At 35.4% G+C, this 25,641-nt stretch overlaps 2 protein-coding genes and 1 long non-coding RNA gene across 3 annotated transcripts; all 3 read left to right on the top strand.

Moving 5' to 3' along the window:
• Positions 1 to 2,672: 2,672 nt before the first annotated feature.
• mespba (mesoderm posterior ba) lies at positions 2,673 to 4,093 on the top strand. The gene is made up of 2 exons (XM_055202334.2): positions 2,673 to 3,656; positions 3,765 to 4,093. Exons 1-2 carry the CDS (start codon positions 2,847 to 2,849, stop codon positions 3,816 to 3,818), a joined length of 864 nt encoding a protein of 287 aa, XP_055058309.2. The 5' UTR covers positions 2,673 to 2,846; the 3' UTR covers positions 3,819 to 4,093.
• Positions 4,094 to 7,137: 3,044 nt separating this feature from the next.
• On the top strand, positions 7,138 to 8,663 carry LOC141353167 (uncharacterized). Its single transcript, XR_012360196.1, has 2 exons — positions 7,138 to 7,391; positions 8,136 to 8,663. It is a non-coding gene; the product is annotated as an uncharacterized lncRNA (long non-coding RNA).
• Positions 8,664 to 19,253: 10,590 nt separating this feature from the next.
• On the top strand, positions 19,254 to 20,639 carry mespaa (mesoderm posterior aa). The gene is made up of 2 exons (XM_055202219.2): positions 19,254 to 20,332; positions 20,436 to 20,639. The coding sequence occupies exons 1-2, from the start codon at positions 19,739 to 19,741 to the stop codon at positions 20,514 to 20,516; spliced, it is 675 nt and encodes a 224-aa protein (XP_055058194.2). The 5' UTR covers positions 19,254 to 19,738; the 3' UTR covers positions 20,517 to 20,639.
• Positions 20,640 to 25,641: the final 5,002 nt, after the last annotated feature.

Below are 25,641 nucleotides of genomic sequence, written 5' to 3'. Positions count from 1 at the left end.
ACTAGCTACACCCAACACTGTTTAAAACATACAGTATTAAAGAAATATGTTTTTTGCCGTATGGGTTGTGTTGCGATGTTTCACTTTTTAAATGCGATATTCTTTGCTATATTTGTGCTTTATTGCCTTTTCCAGCATTGAATTATGTTGCCAAAGGAAAACTTTGATAGCATTCATTTTATCTTAAAAGAAAAATAATTTCTCTGTTTGTTTATCTTTATTATTATCTCTACACTTTATTTTTCTACCAAAGAGTAAAATTCACATTTGCAATTTATATAATAAAAGACCGATACTTTGTGTCCGTGTATTGAAACAGTATCATTGTGGGAAAATATTGTAATACTGTGCTTTATCGACCAAGCCCCCCACCCCCAGCCAGTAGATGGCGATGTTACGTTGTAAAGTAACACTGCACGCCTGCGTACATACACATTCTACAGAGCAATAAATACAAACAATCAAGATGGCAAAAGCATTGAGTAGTTTTATTTAGACCGGCGATAATGTATGTTTCCACCACAGGACACACATATAATCGTCTAAGACAATGTAGGGATGAAATGCTCTTTGTAGGGCAGTTTGTCCGTTTAGGACTACTATAGAAACTACTTACATGGCGACTTCCATATAAGGGGACCTGCGGCATATGTAGATAAAAACAGCTCATTTAAAGGTAATAAAACAATAGGCCTATAGTTCATTATGTAAGAACTTTATACACCACTTATAATACAGTATATAATACAATATTATATTGCATTTCTGTCAAGAGATCCTTCTAAAAGTTACACAATGCACCTTGAAGATATGTGCATGACATCATCGTTGTCACAAATGTTCATAGTTTAAACAGAGACAACAATGCATTGTTTTCAAAAACTTGCACTTTGAAACCCGCCTACAAAAGTTTGCATTTTCAATACCCCAAAAACACATATAAATGAACAGTCAACATACATAAAAACTTTTTTGTATATAAAAAGACCCTCAGTCCATGCATGGCCAAAACCATTATTATAAAAAAATCTCCTCTTTGCATCCCTTAAAGTCAAACAAGATGATTTGAAGAGTTTTGTTGCAAAACGAGATAACTCTAAATGTTTTTTTAATTTTTCAGAAATCTCGTTTTTTGGTTGTGCATTCCAATTAATATCAACTCAACTGCAGTTGGTTTGTTTTGATTTAAACTTTCATAACTTAAAAAATACAGCTAAGTAGCACCATAAAACAAAATAATAAGATGATAACATAATAATAAACATGTTTTGACAAAAATTTTACAAACGGAGTTATCTCGTTTTGCAACGAAACTCTTCATATACTTTGTGATGGTGTTTTTTGTGATATTGACTTGCTCCCCATGTGATATATTCTTTATTTTATTATTATAAACCATTTTACAGCCAATGTGATCAAATAGCCTGGTGTACTCATTAGCAATAATATACCAATATACGTAGATGTGTATACTGTATAGCTGGCCACTTTATATTTGGCTATCTGCTAACGTCTTCTATCCACTCCAGTATAGTACACGAATCTGGTAGCTGTGTTGAAAAAGTTGATGAAGTCAACTTTTTAAAATAATTTTCCTCTGTCTGTGTTGCTTCATCTGATTCTCGCTATACTTCTGTTGACACGTCATCGTTGTGTACAAACAGTAAATTGGTCTATCATTTCCATTAATATCACTGTTTAAGTGTGTTTCAACTGGGTTTGTCCATATTTTACCCAACCATGAGTTGAAACAACCCAATACATTTTAGTGCATAGTTTTAAACACATACCCAAGAGCATTTTTACGTAAAACAAGCAGTTTGTGGTAGACCCTTTTTAAAATGAACCACTAACCTTGCTGTCAAATATATGTACAAATATAAGCAGCACATGTATATTTGTAGCAATAGCCAACAATACATTATAGGGTAAAGATCATGTTCCATGAAGATATTTAGTAAATTTTCTTACAGACAGTAAATATATCAAAAGTTAATTTGTAAGAGGATGCAGTTGCTCAGGACTTCATTTAGACAACTTTTTTTTGCATCCTCAGATTTTCAAATAAGTGTATCTCAGCCAAATATAGTCATATGCTAACAAAACATACATCAATGGAAAGCTTATTAATTATTTTTTTGAAATCGTGTGGTCCAGGGTCACATATGAAGTGTTTTAAAGTCAGGATTATTTTATGTACCATTATTTCTCTTTTGTAACAGTTTTTTGAATTAACTTTATTACTTTCATCTCACCTCTAAATGAGACGCACTGAAATGAGGATCAGAAACACAAAACTGCAGCTTCAGTCACCAGTTTGTGTGAATGTCACACCTCAAGTGTAATCTGCTAATGCAGTTTATTAAGCATCATTAAACGTCATTAAGGGCAAGCGGGCTGATTAGCTCATTGAAATACAACCTCATACAGACGATTAGCATTATTAACAACTCTAAATTAACTTGCATTACTAATATATTACTACTAAAGTGAACCAGCAAATAAGATAATCCCATGACATGAAAATAAACTATTTAAAATATTATTAAAAGCCTTTTTTATTTAATGTAATGTTCATTGTATGCGACTTTTTATTATTGCAACTTTTTGTCAAATATTTGATCATTTCTTCTTAATCTATTTACACAAACTCACTTTTTTATATTCTCAACCTTTTTAAAAGTGGCAGAAAGGGAAAGCCGTGATTGTTTGCTCAGTTGTAGGACAAACCCTGACAGAAGCTGAATGTTGTTTTGAGGAGGAGTCAAAATTCACACCTCTGATCCTGTGGCCACTCCAAGCTTTTCCCAGACAGATCCAGGCCTGAGTCCTGGGGAGAGACAGCCATGGCTGCTGTAAGCCTGCGAAGGTGTCACCTCACACCTCTCGAGTCCAGCATATACACTTTCGACGTTCAGCATTCAACCTCACATTCAGGCACACACAATATGGAAAGATCAGGAAGTAACCAGTGGAGCTCTCCAAGCTCAGACTCCGAGTTCTACAGCGTTTCCTCTCCAGAAACCATCTCGCCGGCTCCATCCATGGACCGGAGCTTCTCCCCAACCCACCAGGACCGGCTCAGGCGCTCCACATCGTCCAACTCATCTCCAGCCATCCAAGGAGCGATCAAGAAGAAGCGCAGGTCAAGGCTGAAGAACCCGAGCGAGCAGCGACAAAATGCCAGTGAGAAAGAAAAGTTGAGGATGAGGGATCTGACCAAAGCTCTCCACCATCTCAGGACTTACCTGCCTCCATCTGTGGCTCCCGTAGGACAGACGCTGACCAAGATTGAGACGCTACGGCTCACCATAGGCTACATCTCATTTCTGTCCGCTCAGCTGGGTCTTAGCGAAGAAGAGCTGACCCACAGGAAACAAGTGCATTCTGGGAACGCCTGCCAATATTCTTCGGAGATCGTTGGATATTTTCAGTGCAGGTCTATGGCTGGACAATGGAGCGGACAGGGTTGCGGTCAATATGATGGACAGTATCAGGGTGGTGACAGCTCGATTCTTCCAGGGCAATGCACTGAGATGACCGTGAAACAGTACGACGGCTATAAAGAGCAAAACTTAATGGAGCAAAACTTTACCGCAAATTTAGAAAACTTTATTCCATTACAACAGTGCGCTCAAACAACACAGACATATCAGGTATGAGTGTTTTTAAATTCACCTTGAAACATTTTTGCAGTACAATTTGTACTATAATTGTGAAATGGAGTTCAGATATTTTGTAAACTTCTGATTCCTCTCTTTCAGGTTCACGGCAAAAAGTTTGGATATCAACTCGTTCCTCAGGCTTACTGGAGCTGACACAAACAAACATGCTACTGTATTGTGTGTACAGCTATAAGATGTGGATTTTGTTTGCTCATCTTATGAGACTAATAAATGTGAACCAAAGTCCCGATATTGTAATAATTATATATGTCATCCATTCTGTCCTTTGTAAATACAAAACAATATTTAATGTGTATTTATATTAAAGAAATTTTTATCAAATGCAATATCTTTTCAGCTACTTTACTGATGTTCATAAAATAATCAATGTTTTTAGACAGATTCATTTACATCTTGTGAATGTGTCACTAAAACTTTATTTTAAACTTTTATTTTCTTTAATGGAATATTGCAGTGTTCATTATAAAAAAATCCAGCGTAGGTTATTATTATATATTTTTATTCATGTGCCCTTATAAAATGTAATCAAAATCTGAAAATGTACATCTGCCCTCTTGTGGCAATCCTTCTCTGATAATGATGTCAGCTAGTCGGCTTACTTTTGGGTTTTTTCCACTGCGTTCAGTATGTGGTATCAATACTTTTTTAGTATCACCTTGGTTGGGGTTGCAAGCGAGCTGAGCTGATACTACAACGTGACACGAAAACACTGTAGATCACTGATTGGTCTGACAGAATCGTCACTACCAGCGCCTTGATTTTATGGAAACACTGCATTACAAGTAGCAGTGCTTCGCCTTCTGAGAATATAGTTCCCAGTATGTATACTGTTAAAAGATGGCTGTCTCATATGACCTTGTTATTTGTACATGATGTGACTATACAAATCATAACACATAAATAGGAAAAGGTTTGCGTTATTTTGTCACTTATTGGGAGCAGTATGCTAGCTGAAGCCATTCACTTCCAGTCTTTGTGCTAAGCTAAGCTAGCGGAGGCTGCATCAGACAGAGTTACAGCACGCACGGAGATGAGAAAGGTATGTATGGACTTATCTGGGGGTTACGGTGAATTAGCTACATTTCCTCAAAACATATGGGTGATTCTCACAAAAACTTGGTTTTAAAAATGTCAAGCATGAAAATGTAAAAATCGCTTGAATTTACTTTTTTCCCACCAGACATTGAAAAACAAAGTCTGGAGTAAATGGGAACATTAATTTAAAAACCTTTACTTATCATTTAACACTTTTTGTAACATAATTTAAAAAATTTGTCCTAAAAAATCTCATTACCGCAACAGTCAGAAAACAACAACACTGACATATTTTCAAAATGACATGACAAACCTGAAAGAACATAATTTGGAGATTCTGCACATGCATTTAAAATCAAAGTATTATGCTTCTATTAATTAAATGAACATTTAATAAGCATCTGTTGCGGTAATGATAATCAAAATGTCGTGTAAGCATTCTGACAAGACAATATTTCAAATTAACTGTAAAAAATGATCTTACCTGGTAGTCATCTTGAAGTAACTGGTCCATGTGCTTGGTCACTCAAAATCAAACTTTATTAAAATTCTGTATGTGTGCTTAAACTGTTCTCAAAAAGTGTTGCGGAGGATGAGAACATCAGGCATGGACACATCATTTTCCTAAATTTTCTTCATTATTATTATACATGAATATTCAGTAAATATTTTTCTGTCATCTAAAGTAGTCTTGCAAAACATCCATTTTTTTCTTAATATTTTTGTGTTAATTTGATTAAATTACAACATAACGCATGTTCAAAAACAGCCGGACACATTGCGGTAATGAGAATTTCAGCAGAAAATGAGATAAAATTTACAATTATAAATTCTTATGTTGAAATCACACATTGTGCAAGGTAGAACACAGTATTGTGTTAATTCTAGGGCTGTCAATAGATTAAAATATTTAATCGCAATTAATCGCATGATTTCATGAGTTAAAGGAACAGTATGTAAGAAATTTATATCAGTTAATCATAAAATGGCCCTAATACGTCACTAGACATTAAGAAATAATTTTCATTTCAAATACTTATATCACTGACAACAGTGGTCCGGCCAAGATATTGACATTTAAAAAGTGGAGTTGCAGCCCTCAACTGATGTTTATGTTGTCATGTTGTGTATTGGCCACTAGCTGTGTGATTGCAGTACCAGTTTTAGCCACAAGTTTTGTGATTGCAATACCAGTTTTGGCCACAATCCTACATACTGTTCCTTTAACTCGCGATTAATCGCAAATTAATCGCACATTTTTATCTGTTCTAAATTTACCTAAATGTAACACTTCTCAAGTTTTAAATGCTCTAATCAGCATGGATTTGGATAATATATATGCTATATGCAAATGTAAGTCTGCAACAGCCTGTTTACATTTTCAACAGAACCATCAGCCATAGTTTTATATGATTTTCCCTTTAAAAGTCCTTGTTCTTTCTCCATTTCTGTTTGCTGCTGCATCATTTGTGACATGTGCTGGCAAATTGAGTTAGGATGAGCACATTTAAAAAAATGTGTCATTTATATTTTAACATTCTCTATTAAAAAACTTCAAAACAATTGGAACAATTGTTGGAATCTGACAAAGCATGACAGAACTACACCTGTTTACGCAGAGCAAAAATAATATCAATATACATATATGTTTTTCTTTTATTGTTTAATTTTGACATTGAGACAGACTGCTTTAAGATACTGTAGGCTAATGCAAGGGTTTAATATAATGACACAACAGATATTTTCCTTAACAGTTAACCAAACATTCACTTCAGATATAACAGATTATAGGTCATACCTGCGTGAATTCTTGTCAAAACAGATATTTTTAAAACTGTAATTTAGTGTTAGATGTCTATATATATCAGGGTCACCGCGCACTCGCGCGTTTGTGTGCACGCGCTTCAGACGTCTGAGTCAGACATCGCTTTTGAGCCTTGTCACTCTTAATAACTCTTTTAACATCAATCAGGTCCCGAACTTTATCTCTCTTAATAATTATTTTAACATCAAGAAAGTCCTGCAGTCTATTTTTCTATAATTTCTGAACCAATGATTTAAAAACGAAACTAAAAAGTGAAAGAAGACGCATCTTTCCTTTATATGGATTTGGGACGGTACACATCACAGAAAACGTGCAGATAAAGATCATTTTAGATGTTTAATGACCATTTAAAGCATTGGATTCGATAGACGAGAGCTTAATGTTCCTATTTTAATGAAAAGCGCCTACTCATCTAGACAGCGCCGGTCACTTGCTGCGTCTCAATTCATCCAGCTGTGGGTCAAACAGAAATTGCGTGTTGCGTTAATCGCGCGTTAATAAAATTAGTGCCGTTAAAATGAATTTGCGTTAACGCGTTATTAACGAGTTTATTTTGACAGCCCTAGTTAATTCTGATGCTTTTTAATGTTACTATGGACTAGTTGCACGGGATGACGTTTTTCTATTTCCGCTTTCTTGAGTGTACGCGTGTAAGCTTCCGGTTTCGCGATATGATTAGAGGAAGATATGAATCATGGCGCTGTTTTAAACACAATTCTGCAAGATCTATCAAAGTAACAATCACCGATGTCCATCGGCTAGTACACCAGCATGCTCAGCTCCGATGAGCAAAAGGAAAAAGTTGTTCAAGGTGTATATATCAAGTTACATCGACAACTATGAAGGTAAGTTATAACATTAGCTGACGGACTGGCTAGCTCGCTCTAACAGTTAGTAAATTACTACTGACTTTGACAACTTGACAGGCTATTTGATGGTTTTAACGATGTACAGTTAACTGTATTAATAACATTAATGATGTCCAAACCTCACAGTTTCAAACCAAAGATTCATCAGGGAGGGAGCGTCAGGGCTACAATGCTAAAGGGGGAGAACCCTCACGACCCTGGCCTGGAGTGGGAAAATTAGAAGTGTTTATCAGCTCAAAGCCTCAATCAGGTTTATTATTTGTGGTTTTGATATGCCTGTGTTGCAAAATGACGAATAAAGGATCTTAACATACACCAAGCTTTCATGGAAACCACAGAATGGTTCTGACGGCTTGTGTTTTTTACTGTATGTTAATTATAAACCATGAACGGTCAGTTTAATATCTTTAAGGTTCATTGGCAAGTGATATTTAAGTACTGATTTTGTACCCTGTACCTATCTTATGCTATAAACTTTCACTGTTTTTATAAGACTCTATATGAAAGTGAGTAAATTGAGACAGGTGATCTATTGGGATGTCCTTAGATTACAGTATTGTGTATAGTGTTATGCATTTGATAACCTGACATGGTTAAGCCTATTTTCATAACTTACCTGACCAGCCTGCTCTCAGCTTTGTCATTTTCTGTGTTGTATTGAATTTGTGTCCTGATTCTGTATGTGAAATAACATACTGTATATTTTGTTTTAATGTGTAGATTGTCTTTGACGACTCCTCACCAGTTGACATTTCAGTGGCAGACTGTTCTGTGTGGCTGAAAGAGCACTCTGCAACCACTATGTTGTGTTTGACCCAGCTGAGAGTCCACCCTTCGGACTGCTGGAAATTAAATGTCCCAATTTAATGACTGTAGCTATTTGAAAATACAGAGTGCAATGCTGAAATTAAAGCAGACTCACAGAAAGAGCCAGGATGCCAGCTACTACTTATAGGGATGTAGTGGTGTGATTTTTGGTGTTTTTACAGAGGAGGGTATTCCCATACAATGCATCTACAGAGACTGTGAGGTGGCTAAAACTATAAGGGAGATTATTTTTATTTTTACATGAATGAATGTTTGAAGAGGGTTCATATCACTTATGGGATTTAATTTGAATAATATGCACTACATTATTTCCTCTTTAAAATTCACTGTACATATAACATTGATGCTTTATATTGGTTTCTTTATATTGTAATAATGATACAGTTAAGTATTAAAATAAATATATTACTTTTAATGTGCTCCTATGTGTGGCCTCCTCTTAATGCTATCATGCTGTGAGTCAGGTGTATAAAGCAACAGCAATGCTAAACTTTCCTTAGTGGTAACGTGTAACTGTCCATCTCATAAGTTGTGGAGAATGGGGTTTAAAGGGTTTATATAAGTGTACACAGTTGTTTGAAAATAATTACCTTTTTAATAATGTAAAAGATGTCAACAAAATACTGTTTAATTAATAAATTCTGGTAAGTAAATGTCTAACAAAATTATAGAACATTAATTATAAAGTATTTACAAAAACTATTGCAAATAGAAACATTAATTCTAAAGTATTTACATTAAAATATTTTAGAAATACATTCATTAGAAGGTTTTTACCGGAAACTTGCAATTAGAAACATTAATTATAAAGTATTTACATGAAAACATTTTAGAAATACTTTCATTGGAAGTTCATTACAAGAAACGTTTACAATTAGTAACAGTCATAATGTATTTACATGGAAATATAAGAAATACATAAATTATAAAGTATTATAAAGTATAATAGTCAAGTCCAGTGTAAGGGAACCGGTATAGCTTCTTTTATAGATCTCCTAAACCCCTTAGCAGTCACTACGAAGTCACACGCACGAGTGATTTTCGTAGGGTTGAAGCTGTCCCTACGGATCTTGATTTAACACTGAGCTCATACCGCAGTATTTACAGGAGTGAAAACTTATCTCTGTGTTATTATAACGTGACGAATGGGAAGAAAACAATGTAATGCTCCGTTTTTCCGTTTGAAAGCAAGTTAGAACTCATTCTACTTAACAAGGTAAGCTAGATGCTGTCATTTGCAGTGCGTAAACACTTAGACCGGAAGTACTGATGCGTACACTCAAATCCCGAAGTTAATAGACGCCATCTTGTGCACCTAGTCCATATTACACATTTTAAAGCTAAAATCATTAGTGCCGTGGTGTTTCAATGGTTTCATGAGAATCACCCAAATATTTAGAACACTTGACAGAGATGTCACTTACTTGAAAATATACACACAGCAACACCACAAAAGAACGTAAACTTTAACTGTCTGAAATGATGACAGGAGATTCTGTGAACTGAAACCTTTCGCCCCAATTAATTCACCTCATTTTGTACAATTGTTGTAATAACTATTGTAATGTATTTACAATACAATAATATTATTATTTGGTTATTCTGTATTTAGTGTGATGATTGGGATATAACACTTTGGCTTTGCGTCTTTGGCCTACAGATAGTTTGCATCTGTTGTCTTACATCTTCCTGTCAGACAGATGTTGTTGTTCAGTAAACTGGCCACTAGATGGCGGCGTTACTGTGCAGTTAAAACCCTTGTCCTGGGGACTCACAGTACTTCGCATTATTATTATCCATGCATTTTAGTTTTTCATATCATAGGGTGCTGCAAAGATGACGTATTTTGTAGGCTAACGCGGACGTTACTTGTTCCCTCGCAAAAAAGCCCATTCATTTTTCACATAGACTTTTGGATTATCACAAAAAAACAAACGTTTATGACATTAGGGGTGGTTTCCCGGACAGGGATTAGCTTAAACCAGGACTAGGCCTTAGTTTTATAAGTAAATATAACTAGTTTGAACAAACATGCCTTACTAAAAACATTACTTGTGTGCATTTTGAGGGAAACAAAGGGCATTGATGTATTTAAGATTTGTCAGTACAAGTAGTTTTCAGTTTGGACAGCTCTTTTATTTATTTTAGTCTAGGACTCTAATCCCTGTCCGGGAACCGCCCCTTACTCATTTTGTCCAACAAGTTAGTCTTCACAGATGAACAAACTTTTATAAATTTAGGGTATTCATAAAAGACAATGAATAATGTCGTTGCTTAGGACTTTTGTACCAACTACAGTTTCATTAGCAGTGAGATTTTACAATCTATTACAGCTGTCATCTCTTCATTTGTTTTCATTATTAGAAAAAATGTTGAATGCTTTTTCTTTTGCAAGTAAGTCACTTAAAAGCGTTAAGCGATATAAGTGTCTGCTTAATAAATAAATGTTGCATTGTTAACGAAATATAGTCAGGAACTTTCACATCACACATGAAAATCTCAAAAACATCCACAGAGCATTTCCTTATCAGTTTCAAATGTTTGGCAACAGAGTTTCTGCAGCAGAAACAGAAAACATGTCTGTTTTATTAGGTGGAAAATCTTGTAATAAAATTCAAATGTCTACTGTACTGTATGTCACTTGTGAAAAACTACAAAATAGGGGTCTGCTTTTGAAGTGCAATCAATGGACAAACTTGTTTTTTGACCCCAGAATGCCAACAGGACTAAAAGCTGTTCAGTCAAACCATGAGCAACTTTCAATCTTTATTATATTAGTTATATTTGATTTTTTTAAAAATCATTTTAAATAGTGTGGTAATGTTTTATAAATTTGCTTTTATCATTAATAGTTTGACCTTATGTAACATTGAGTTCAAAATACAGTCACTAAGTTTACAAATTGTATTTTACCCTCAACAGTAATATGACAGTGTGGATGTTATTCTATTTAAATGAAATAAAAATGTTAAATGATGCTTTAATATTTTTTAAAATATGCAAAATGTGTTGTTCCAAATTATTATGCAAGTTGTAGTTCTCATACAATATGGGTATGAAAAAAGATCTTTCTAAAGTAAAAAAGTGTGCATTATCTTAAAAAAGCAAATAATTTCCTATAACAATTTATATTTAGTGGACCTAAACAGAAATTATTGAAGTATTATAAGATTTATGAGTGATTCACATAGAAAGATTTGACTATATAAAGGCTTTTAAAGGAAAATATTAGGAAAAGGCAGCAATAAAAAGCCACCGTTAAGAAGCAAACATGCTGGTGTCTCTGGAATCCCAAGAACCCTTCAATACAGGATCCTTTAGTGCAGGGGTCTCAAACTCAAACTGGCTTGGGGCCATTTCTAAGACAGACCTTTCATCGGGGGGCCGCAAAGCTATTTTAACGTTAAAAAAGCACTATATTTCTGTAAATGTTATGTTTATTTTCTATTATTTAATGTATAATAATGCTTGAAAATATATAAGCAGTGGTTTTATCTTTTTAATACACATTATTTTATAAAAGTAAGTAAATCTTTTCTTAACCTTATATAACTAAGACCTATTAAAACCTTGCACTAAACTAACAAATTTAATTTCTGTATAGATTTATAAACTATTATAAAAAAATACCACCAGTAAGTGTTTCTGTTTTGATTTATTTTGGATTGTTTTCAGTCATAGTATTGACTTCATTGTGTTCTTTGTTATTTCAGTTTTAATGATTTTTTTTTACATAAGTGGAAAAATATTAATAGGTGAAAGTGATCCTAAAACTTTTGAATGGGTAGTCAATGTTACATGTTTCTCTTTCCTTTTTCCTTAACCTGGGCACTTTGATGGCTCTTTTCTTATTTAAAATGTGTTGCAGTACACATACGGCTCTGCCTCCATATGCGGTGTCTCCATTAGAAGCTGTAACTTGATGTGAACTTACCCCACCGCAGCTCGATCTTCTCTGAGTAACAGCTGAGTATCCACCCGGAAGTAACAAATCTTCTCTGGACAAACACTACAAGGTCCCGATCAGATTAACTGATCGCATGTTGACAATGATATGATTGACGCGAGGTTCAGTTGAGGAATAAAAATCCGATTACGCATTCCGTTATCCTCGACATCACGGAGCGCGCGCGCGGTTCATGGCTGCGTAGCAACGGGTGACGCGACCCACGCCACGGAGCGCAACTTCCGCTCCCGAGCACTTTGGAAAGTGGAAAATGCTTTGACTCGTTTTAACGCGTTGTTAGACGCGAAATGTGAACGAACATTTTTTAAATCAAAAATCAAATGAATATAAAGCAAAGGGAATAAAATCTTTCTGCGGGCCAGATTATGTTATATTTTTGAAAGGTGACGCGGGCCGCACAGAGGGGGAGGACGGGCCGCAAATGGCCCGCGGGCCGGGAGTTTGAGACCACTGCTTTAGTGCATAAAGCTGTAAATGCCAATGAACGAAATGCAAGCGATTTATGACTTTTTGGGTAGATCGTAAAACAAGGAGTTGCAATAATCAAGACGTAAAGTTATAAAAGCATGAATAACAGTTTAATGTGGGGTTCAAAACATAGCCTAGAATTGAACAACACACCAAGGTTTCATATAGTGGAAGAGCGTTGAACCAGAATACCGTTAATGTTAAAGGTATAGCGGAAGATTTCCGTTTTCCGGGTGGATCATCAAGACTATTGGTCATCCCAGATGTCAATCATTCTCATTATATGTTGACGTATAACCGTCGTACGTGCTCGCCTCTAGGTTCGCTTGCTGCACATGCGCACTTTCACGTGTATGTGTGTTGTGCTACGGTTTTAACCATTCATTGTTCTCGCTGTGTTTTTTTTTTCAAAATGTCTGAGAGTCGCAAGAGAAAAAGTGTCTACGAATTGTATGACAAGAAGAGAAAGGACTATAAAGAAAGAAACAAGACCAGAATGTTTATGGAAGCATATTTCACACGCTGGCGTGAGCTAAAAGGACAGGTTGGGCGGTTCTTTTAAATAATTCGGGAAAATCTTCCGCTATACCTTTAATAGAGAAGTCTTGTTGGGTGAGATCAAGTGATTTAGGGGCTACTAGCATAATTTCATTTTTTTCCATGTTTAATTTTAAGTAGTTTTGAGCCATCCATTTATTTAGATCATGTAAGCATGATGTTAAGGAAGGGGGAGAAAACAGAGTTACGTTGTACAGTAAAATAAATTTGTGTGTCATCAGAATAACTGTGGAAGGTGAAGGATGATCTGACGTAAAGGAAGTGTGTAGATTAAAAATAAAAGTGGACCAAGGACAGATCCTTGAGGCACTCCACGGGAGAGGGTGACAGAATGAGAATTAAATTTGTCAACGCTGCTGCCTATCTGTGAGATATGAGGTTAACCATTTTAAAGCCGTTTCTGAAATATCAATTGCGGACAATACACAAAATAATGTAGATGAATGCCATTCTGGATTGTTGGTGAATAGGCACTATATTCAAACAAGACTGTAACATTAGGGAGAGGTGCCAGAGTTATGATTTGGACTGGAATATTGGGAAGTAAAATGGTAGGTCCCTTTATGGTCCCTGAAGGTGTCAAAAGGGCATCTAAAAGATATGTAAAGTTGATAAAAGATGGGTTTTCACTATGGGATATGAAAGGATTCATGTCTTCTGAAATACATTTACTCTCATAGGGGATAATACACCATCCCATGCTGCAAAAAGCATCACTGGCTATTTTAATTAATATGGACATAAAATAAGAAAGAAATTAAGATATTACCACCATCATCCTCTGACCTTAGTCCTATTTAAGAGCCTGTGGTGCATCATAATATTAAAGATCTGTAAAGTGGACAGCACTATAATTCACAACATCAACTATGTGATTCAATACTGGCATCTTCAAGTGAAATAAAGACTAAAAACCTATACATAGACGTACAAGTTCAATGAATGGAAGAGGTAAAGTCATGTTAAAAATATGATCATATATTATTATGTACCTTGTGCAAATACAATTTATTTATTTTACATAGTCTTTTTTTTAGAAAATGCATATTTGACAGATATCTGTTTTTGGATCATTATATTATTATAAATTTGGTTAAAGTGCTTTCTGCATAACAATGTGGAACAGCATAGTTTTCAAAGTATTAAAGTATCTTTTGACATTTTATTTTATAATATAATACCATCCAAACTGTGTTATAACTGCTAAGGGTAAAAAAATATATAAACTTACTGACTGTATTGGATAAAATGGCATGTGCATAATAATTTGGAACGCAGTGTATTAATGCATTTTTGCCTAATTTAATTTTTTATGAAATATTTTGCATTCAGAACCCCTAATAATACCAATATGGACCCCATGTTGATGAGGGTCTGCTGTTGTTGTTCAGGTTCACTGAGTTACTTTCAATATTCAACACAGCCATGCACACCCCTAATTTGAAAATCTTTGAAAATATTGTTTGAAATGGTGGATATTGTACTTGACCTCAGAAAATAATATAATTTTACTACAACACAAAATTTGACTACATTCTTAAATAAAAGGGTACTTTAAAAGGTTTCTTCACATGCAGGGATGCCATAGAAGAACCATTTCTTTCTATTTTATAAAGTGTAAGCAAAAAATGAATGTAAACTAAATATGGGTACCAATAAGTGAGGCTCGTCTCATGTGTATTCTGCTATAGTGTCAAGTGAAGCTTATTGCTGCTAATGAAGTTCAAGTCAATGTGAAAAGTTTGTTCACACCACTAAGTCTAGCCACAAAAACCAGCTTTGATATCTTAACAATACTTGTGCGCTAATGTATGAGGTAAGCATTTTAAATGCATAGAACAGTTGTGTGTCGATCACAGCACGTTGTTGAATTAAACCCCAGAGTTTATTTAGCCAGCGAGTAGAGACATTTGATGTGCTAATCCTAATCTCAAATACATTCAACCCTTTCATCCTGCAAGGCAAATACACAATTAAAATGTGTGAATGTGTAACAATCACGTGTTAATCGACTCATAATCACACCGGTGTTAAACTAAGTTAGAGGAAATCCCCAAATTAAGAGTCACACCTTATTACTCAGGACTCATAGTAGGGTTTTTATCTGGCTTCAAATTTGTACGTTTTTAATCTCTGTAATCTGCCTATTTCAGAAGATTTCCCTGTAGCTCAGCTGGTGCTAACTAACGTCAAGTCTTGTCCAAAGAAATGCACAGAATTACATAACATTTTGGTTACATTGTGTTGTCTAACTTTTTGAACTAACACAAAATACACAGAGTTTTGACTTCAACTCTACAATGTGATTGAGATATCACCCATCTCAACTATATGCAATTTGTGATAATATCTATGGAGTGCATTACCGAGAGTTTTCATGTGATATTAAAACAGCTTTGTTGTTGTGTTGATTGGTGTGGATTCAGGAGTAAAATCTAACGCTTGTGTTTGTGGGAACTTGAGTCAGTGATGGAGTCCACCACCATCTTCTGGATGAACACCACAGGAGCTTTGTGAAGGTGTCACATTTAGACCCCTGAGGTCAGAACTTCGTGCCTAGCTAAGAACCTAATGAAGGGTGTTAATTGTGTTAATTCGGAGCAATAAGTGTTGGTTGTTTTTATGTCATTGTCCTCTTTACTTTGATAAAGTTCAGATGCACTGATAAACTTTAATCTGTTGGTAGAGCTGCGGTGTTGTTCTTCATAACGCAAAATATATATTTTCAAATATACTTTCAAAATATACAAAAAATGGCTTTGCTGAAATATATTTTGAAATATGTTTACAAAAAATATAAATAATATAAATATAAATATATTTTAAAGCATTTATATTCACATCATTGGAAGAAAAACTTTGTATGTTACAAATTTGTAAACATAACATAACACATACTGTACAAACTTTTATATTTTGACCAGAAAATATATATATATTTGGTAAAGGGGTTGTAAAATTACACTGTAAAAAATGTTTGTAGAAATTACAGTATTAATGGGTATTACTGGCAACTAGCTGCCAGTAACTTACTGTAGATTTTACATTTATGTTATTTACTGGCAACATTTTGTTCAACGTTAAGTGAACATGAAACTCTTTTTTACTTTATCTTCTACAGTAAGTTACTGGCAACCAGCTGCAAAATTACAGCAAATTTTTTAGAGTGTAGAAATGTATTTGTTGCCCCTGAAACAAATTTTTAAATATATGTTAATATATGAAGGTTAAAACTAAATATATTTGAAAATTAAAAAAATATATTTGATAAAGATTTACTTTCTACAAAATGCATATAACATATATTAAAAAATTGCTAGATTTTTTTTGCTATATGGATCAAGGGAGGATTTATTTAACATTTGAAAATTATCATTGTCTTTGAATGCTGCAGAGATTTGTTCTGGTTCTGGTTTACTTGTGAAACCTGGTATTGCAGATCTGTTAGTATTGCCATTTTTCATTTGTAAGTTGCTTTAAAAAAAAGCAATGTCTTATGCCAGGTACACACCAAAATATTTTTTACATCTTATAAGATTTTCAAAATGTAATAAACCAAAATCTAAGATTTAACCGTTTTGCTCATAGTGTGTGGTGTGCCATGATATGCCAAAGACAGCACACCTACACAAACAGATTTTCAACCAGAGTCTTGACTGTGAACACAGGAAATCTCGCAAAATCTCGCGAAACTTCAGAGTAAGAATGGCGCACGACATGCAGGAAGAAATTTCAATGATAGTGTTTTGAATGATTTTCACAGAAAATTTAAGAGATAAAAGAAAAGGTTTTGGGTGAAGTCATGAAGACAGCAAGAACATGGTCTGTAGAAGTTCACTTTGCACTAACTTCACTGTGTGCTGCGCCATGACTGCTTCCGTCTTTCATCATCTTGCTTTCTGATTGGATATTGTTTCGTTTCACATGATAATCTTAAGAGCGTGCGCACGTTTGTCCTCAGGGTTCCCCCACACATCAGGATTTCTGATCGTAAATATTAAACATGTTTAATATTACGATTCGCGATCGGGGGAGCTCTGACGTTCTTCCGATGAGGTCCGGACACTTTTAACACCTCACACCAAGGGAAAATCTGATAAGATAATCTATAGAACCATCAAGATAATTGGGACATAGCTAGGATTGTAGGAAGGGGGGAAATCGACCCATCTTTTGATGTGTACCCAGCATTAGCAATTTCTGTGTTAACCGTGGTATGTAAGGGATAATGTATAGGCAGCAGGTTGTTATCGCAGAAATAAGGAAAACCTGTTTACTTTTGGTTTTACGATGATAAGACGTTCAAATGTCACGTACACACTATTTGGTTCAATAATTTGTAAATATCAAATTCAAATATTCAAAAATAATGCACATCCAAGGTGGTAATGCGGCACGACGTAAAGCGGAGTGTGCTTTTTTCAATTTTATTGTACATGAAAAAATAAAAATTAATAGCATAAACATCTCAGTTCGGTTTCCAGAGACATGTTGAGTGCATAATGAAGATTTTTACACAAGTCACCTCACATTCATGCATTTGGCAGAAACCTTTATGCAAAGTGACTTTTATAGTGCATTCAACTAGCTGCCAGTAACTTACTGTAGATTTTACATTCATGTTGTTTATTGGCAACAGTTTGTTCAAAGTTAAATGAACATGAAATATTTTTACCCTTTATTTTCTACACTGTTAGAAATTACCAGCATTTTACAATCATTAACAGTGTTATTTTACCATAACTTGTTGTAATTAAGTTTCCCTGTAATATCCCAATGAATACCTGTGAAAACTATAGTATCCTTGGATTTTACAGCATTTAACTCTTATTTTACAGTAAAATCTTGCAATCTAAAACCTGCTGTTATATCACAAAAAGGTCTGTAATATCACAGCAACACAGTAAAAAAATTAAGGATTTCACAGCATTAAACTGTATTATTACAGTGAAATATTGTATTGAAATATGCCCTGGGAAGTCACATTACATAACCAAACTGTTTTGAACCATAGACTGTATAAAAACATGGACGTAGTCTGACTTATTAAAATAAATATGGAATCAGAAAAATATAAATTTATTTTAAAAAATATGGCACGTTGATGTAGATGAACCCAGCTAATAGAAAAAAGTTCTAAGAACGTTCCCTGAAAGTTCCCAAGGTTCCCAAAAACGTTTTGCCAACGTAAAAAGTGTCCAGTTTTCTTGACGTTCTAAGAACATTTTTGTGTTGTCTGAACGTTAGAGGAATGTTACATTTTACATTTTTAAACGTTATGACAATGTCAAGTTTTAATGTTCACACAATGTTTAAAACAACAGCTGTTTATTATATTGAATTGTTTGATTGTTATGTAAATGATAGAGAAACATTGCATTTTATTATTTTATAAAACATGAATGTTCAGTAAATATATTGCTGTAGAAAACACAATTCACTTATTAGGTTTAGATGTTGATGTTTTGTTTCATTTTAAGTCACCATTTTTGTGATTAGTGGTTGTTTTAGTTAGACTCTTGACCCTTGACTCTTTGCTTGCTAGTTTTTTCCCTGGTTGTGTTAACTTTGTGTTAATACACCACGTTTGTTATGAACATTAACATTAAGTTAATATTGTAATTCTGTGGTGGTTGGTACATAATGGTAAAAAATCATCACCTAATTCATTTACTAATCAAACGTCTCTTTTCACAGTAAATTATTGTCAACATGTACTTTCACAGTACACACTGTAATAGTACATGGCCTTGTTGTAATGATGAACAGCAGAAGATTGTAATTCCCCAGTAATGTATTGTAATATCACAGTAATTGCTTTGCCATTGAAGCTGTGAAGTTACAGTATACAGTTGTGCTTTTACATCAATGCATTGTAATATCACAGATATAACATCACAGTAAATTGCTGTGAGTATTTTCACAGTATATTTCTGTAATCCTTGCTGTGAAAGTCATGCAAAATGTATCCATTTATTTACTGTGAATTCACAACGAAAAATGTTGCAGTGTACAGTAAGTTACTGGCAACCAGCTGCATAATTAAAGCAAATTTTTACAGTGTAAGTAGTGTGATCTTGGGATCAAAACCCTCACCTTTGCATTGCTAACACAGTTGAGCCACAGGAACAATTCACATCTCCATCAACCTAATAGAAAAAATGAGCTGACCAAAAACAAATTTGTACAACTTAATCAAAACAAGGAAATTCGGTCAGATATCAAGCTCCAGTGTCCAGTGTATCTGGATATTTCAGTATGTGGTGATTTGAAGAAGTTGTATTCCAAGTCTGTAATATTGAAATGTAAAAGATTCACACCTCACACCTGAGTCTGGAGAAGAAACTCTTTCCCACAGACCCCCTATGTCCGGCGTCACTTCTCTTCTCAACTACTGACTGGAATCCACTGAGGTGCAAACTCGCACCTCACCGAGGATATAAACCAGAGAGCCCCGGTCCACCAGCAAACACACAGCAGAGATCTTCTCCAGCCAACAGTCATGGATATCTCCAACTCTTCTCTTCAGCTTCAAGACAGCGGCGTCTTCCTGTTTGACTGCCAGAGCTTTCTGGATCAGAGTAACCTCACGTCTGATGTCGGCTACTACAGCGCCAGCAGCAGTCTGTCACCTACCTCCTCCATCGATTCTTGTGGCTTCTCTCCTCCTGCTTACACTTGTGGGGTTGGAGGGGATATACCACAGATTCTCCAGCACAACAGCACTCAGGCAAAGAGAAAGACCGGACGTCCAAGGTCGAAATTCCCTGGGGTGAAACGGGAAACTGCGAGTGAACGGGAGAAGTTGAGGATGAGGGATCTGACCAAAGCTCTTCATCACCTGAGGACCTACCTGCCTCCGTCAGTGGCTCCGGCGGGAAAGACCTTGACCAAGATTGAGACGCTGAGACTCGCTATCCAGTACATCTCCGATCTGTCTGAACAACTTGTGATCAGCGAAGATGAAGTGCGTCTGGGAGTTGCTTCAGAGCAGATACAGATCGGTGACACTTCACTGAGCACGTTTAACCAATTTTGCGAAGAACCAACAGTTATTCAAAGATCACCAGCTCAACAGTTTCAGTCCTGTTATCAGGTACGCACATGTTTCATCTCTCTCTACTTTGTATCATTATTATTACCAAACTGTTTTTGTAGTTTGTTCATTATTTTGATCAATATTTTGTTTCATTCTACAGAACGCAGATGATTTCCTCGCATTTCAAACACAAGAGTTTTGGAGGCGCCAGCAGCAGCAATTCTTCAATGGACGTTGTTGATCAAAACAGACGGAAATGCAAAATTTGGCCTCCTATGAAAATGGACATCACTTTAATTCATTGTAAATATGTTTATACTGCTATTTATATTTGTATATGTTTACAGAGAGATTTATATTTAAGTGAATAAATAAAGCCTTGAATAAACCTAACATAACTTGTATATTGTCTTGTATAAAGTTTATTTTTGCGTTTCATAATGACAGACAGCTGGGTGATGGTCCTAACACGTTGTAATTCACACGTTTAAGGAAAACCCCCTGTGGTTTAGCATTAATTTAGCAGGATAGTAAACTAACACTAACAGCTGATGGTCTTCATTATCCCTGTGCCATGTTAAACTCGGCAGGGATTTTCCTCTGAAGTGCAAGAGTCGACTCATGAATGTCAAATAGTTGAACATATTTGCCTCATCACTATATAAAAGCAAATATTTTTAAAAGGGTAGTAAACAAAAACTATTTAGATATAACATGAAGACACTGAATACTGTTGCATTAACAAAAAAAAATTAGTTTTATAAACTTAAATTTTCTCACTTTAAGTGAATTGAAAAACATTTAAATTGATAATGCTTAAAAATAAAAATTTTAACTTAAATTTTTCACTTTAAATGAAAAAAAAAGATAAAAATGTTTTAATATTTTAGGTGTTACCAATTGAAAGTTTTTTCAACTTAAATTTTTCATTTGTTTCACAAAATGAATAAGTTTAGAAAACTTGATTTAGGTGTTACCTATTGAAGTATTTTTTTAATTTACTAATTTAAGTTGAGAAGCTTTTACTTATTACAGTGTAGGTCACTAATGAAATGTAAGCAAATTTGTGACAATGACCATGTTGTATTCAAGCACATAAGAACTGAGAATGACCACATCATTCCCAAATCATGCCAAGAAAACAAACATCGGGTTTTCATTTATGAAAGTACTCTGTTAACACTTTTCAATTCAACATTTTAGTTCAAGTCAGTTGCAATAGTAGTGCAAAAGGTTATGGGTTTGAACCCACACATATTGATAAAAACGTGTACCTTCCAATCAATTTGTACGTATTTTATCAGGTGGCTAATTTGAATTAAAATATACAACCACATTCGTACATTGTCGTACAATTTGCCTTGTGACGTTGGGGTTAGGGTTGAAGTTTTGGTATTTTTATGATAACCGAACATTTTTATACAATTGATTTTGTATGAATTAATACGAATTAGCCAACTTGTAAAATACGTACACATTTATGTGAGATCAGGCTGGTACCTTCTAAGGCACTGCAAGTCGCTTTGGATAAAAGCATCTGCCAAATGCATTAAAGTGAATGTATTTCACATTTATTTGTGTAGCGCTTTTTAAAATTAATATTTCTTATATCTGGTATAGTCTGTTATCATAGATTATTTCTCATGTACCGCTTTAATATGTGACATTGGACTACAAAACCAGTCATAAGGGTTCATTTTTTAAAAGTATATATACATCATCTGAAATATGAATGAATTAGCTTTCCATTGATGTATGGTTTGTTAGGAAAGGACAAAATTTGGTTGGAATACAACTATTTGAAAATCTGGAATCTGACGGTGCAAAAAAATTAAATATTAAGAAAATCACCTTTAAAGTTGTCCAAATGAAGTCCTTAGCAAAACATGTTAATAATGATAAATACATTTTTTATATATTTACTGTAGAAAATGTACACAATATCCTAATGATTTCTGGCATATAAGAAAAATCAATCATTTTGACCCATATGATGTATTGTTGGCTTTTGCTACAAAAATTACTCGTGCTACTTAAATCCGGTTTATTGGTTCAGTGATTATATGATTATATTTCATTAATGCTGAAAACTCTTTTAAAATGATTCAGCATATTGAAGTGCTCATGGTGCTGCAGAAAATATTTTTGCATTGACCTTGTAGAGATGATCAGATCACACGGGCGCACCTGTCAGTCACAGCTGTTGTCTGTCTCTATTACTGTAGAAGTGTAGAGAGAGAGAGCTGTAAAGAACAAGGTGAGAAAAACTACAGCTGCTGATAGAGTCCACATTAACTCATCACTTCCTTCTGTTTGTGTTGTCTCGTCTGTTTCCTCTGTTGAGCGTCATTGTCTAAATCCATCTAACAGAGATCTGCTGTAATGCTTTCATGTACTGTTACGTCTTTATTTGGGTTATTGGATTAAAGTGCATTCAACATCCAATGCAACAAATATATTTGAATGACTTAATTTAATAAACCATCAGATGATAAACTGAAGTATATTCATGTTGTTATGAAAAATAAAAAATATTGGTAACACTTAACAATGAGGTAGCTGCATTCAACACGAATTAAGGCTTATTTTATTTTAAAAGCTTGAATTATACTGCAAAACAGCACTCTTATTGTTATTAATTATTTATTAAGCATTGTTTTCTTTAAATAATACATTAAAAAAGTTTTTTGTACCTTTACAGGTATACTAAAGATAATACAATGTTGTACCTTTTTGGGTAAATTACTGTATCTTAAGGATCTTTGGTGCACATAGGATGCCGTTTACATATTGCAACTTGGTTGGGTTGGACTCTGGTCTAATTTTGTTGGGATTGTCTCGGGTCGGTCTTTCTTCAAAAAAAAAAAGTTTATGCACGTCAGGTACAGGTAAAAACTGTTTTGGGTCATTTCGGGTCTGGTACATTTCTTTGTGCTCTAGCTGGATTGCGCAGTATCGGGTGTGCCTCATAAGCCTTGAAAAGTGAAGCCTCTGGCTCTTTGATCGCCCCCTGGTGGCTGGCTGCAGTACAAGTCATAACCCCGCCCTCTCCATTTAAATGAATAGGACTTTGCTCTAAATAAAAAAAATTACACTTCCAATAAAAGTTTTCGAAAGATGGTTTTGGTCCTTTCAAGTAGTTGTTATCACGCTGATATATGTTCAAGTGTTAATTTTTGTGATAAGTTTCATTTTAGCTTGTAATTTGATGCTATAGAAGCGGGGCGTGTCGTTATGATTGGAGTGGTTGAATTGGCCGCGCGAGCGTTTGGGCGGAAGTTTGATACCGTGGCTCCGCCTCTGGCTTTACGGACGATTCCTTCTGCGCATGCCTCGGCTCCAAACTGACGTTTTTACGTAACATGGCGGCGACCGTGGTCGGACATTTTTTGCTTCAATTCATTACAATGGTGGGAGGCGACGTCGCGTCGTCCATCTTTTTTTACAGTCTATGCGCAGTATACAGATAAGCAGGATAGTGAAGCGGTTCAATGATTTACAGGTCAATGACGCTTTCTCAAAGTTTTATTTCTTTGGTTAATATTATCAAGTTTGTCACAGGTATATTTTATTAGTTCTAAAAAGTTTTTTATCCAATGTCATCTCTCCATAAAGCAACAAGCATGTCGTCTTTGTTTGTTTGCCTCTTTCCTGACTAACTTGGGAGTGGCATGCTTACGTTTGGGAGTAGTAAAGCACTGAGATATATGGCTTCATCAAACAGATGTATTTACACATGTCCATGTACACATGTACATATCAGGACCTTTTTAAAAGGTCTTTTGAAAAGTATAAGTATTACACGGGTAATCAGCCCACCCTGATGAACAAGTTACAGCATAGTTATCTCCCTTTTGACCATTGGGCTCCTTTACGGGCCCAGAAGTGTCCCAGAACCTGACAGAAAAAGAGATGTGAGTATGATATTGAGTTTGAAAATCATTTTTAATTTATTAAATTAATGATTTCTCACTTAGTGGTCCGTGTGCTGTTATCAACCCATTTCCATCTCCCCTCAGAATCTCTTTTAGACAAACCAATCCCGATTTTTTCTTTACAATATATTTTGCTGACGAAATCCTATGAAAAACAAAACATTTATATCATAACAGTGCTGTTTCTTTATACAGTATCTGTCACTCTTGATTGTTAATGATGATCAGATCTGCTCCTCTCTCTCTCTACAGTATCTTCTGCTCTCGTTCCAGTTCTTCTTCTCAGATGAAATAAAGTATAAATTGAATTGACAGTAAATCAATCCATCTGTAAACACAAACAGTTTAGCTTCTGAATCCTAAGTACAACATGTATTTACCGGATCCTTTAAATATGGAAACGTGTTGTTTTGCATTTTAAGATTACCATGAAGATTTGTCTATAGTTCATTTTTCTCCTGATTCAATTGTTCATTTAGTTTACTGATGTTATAGTACTTGACTCTTAATTTATCTCTCTCTTCTGTGATGTTGGTATATTTGGTAAGTAGCTGGTCTCTCTCATCTGTGATGTTTTTGCTCTTGATGTGAAACTGTCACGGTAGGAAAATCCATTGTTTTCCTCCGTGTCATGTTTGTGTGTGTGTGTTGTTCACTTACCCCTGCCATGTGCTCGTTAGAGCAATCCCTGTCACCTGTGTGTTGATTGTCTCGCTCCAGCTGTTCATCATTACATCATCTCCATATAGACTCACCTGACTTTCTGTTCCCTGCCAGATTCTATTGTTTGCTCAGTCTCCGTGTTGCTTGGTTGTTCCCTGTGCTTTGGATTACGTGTTTCAGTTTGGATGTGTATTGTCGTCGTCGTCTTCGTGTGGATGTTCCGTGTCAGTCTGGATTTCACCACTGCTCACCACTCCACCAACGTCGCACTCAAAGCACCAACTTCCACCGTAGTCATCGTCACCATTGCCATCAACAACACCGGACTGGATTACTTCCGCATTGACATTGAATACTCTCTCTTGGTTTATATTTAATAAACATTGTTTCATTTTTACACCTGCGCTTGCTTCCGTCTCTTACAAGTCATTACAGAAGAATCTGGCCAACATGGAAGCAGCAGGTGGTCAACCAATCTCCACGCTGGAGGAGTTTCTCCAACGATCGCTGGCTCGTATGGATCATCAGGATAAAACCATCGAAGATATGCGGAAGGCCGTCCAGGTAATGGTGGCGAAGGTTTCCGAGCTCTCCCAGCGATCTCCGGACATCACGCCTCCCACTGCGCCACCCATGCCGCCCGCACCATCTTCACCTCCAGGGGGTAGTTTCATCCCGGAACCGAGACTTCCTATCCCGGAGAGATACGCCGGTGAGCCCAACTATTGCCGTACTTTTCTCTCTCATTGTTCTTTACATTTCGCCCAA

This window comes from Misgurnus anguillicaudatus, chromosome 21 (genome assembly GCF_027580225.2).
Source record: "Misgurnus anguillicaudatus chromosome 21, ASM2758022v2, whole genome shotgun sequence".
Lineage (NCBI taxonomy): Eukaryota > Metazoa > Chordata > Actinopteri > Cypriniformes > Cobitidae > Misgurnus > Misgurnus anguillicaudatus.
This window is presented reverse-complemented; position numbering and strand designations above follow the sequence as displayed.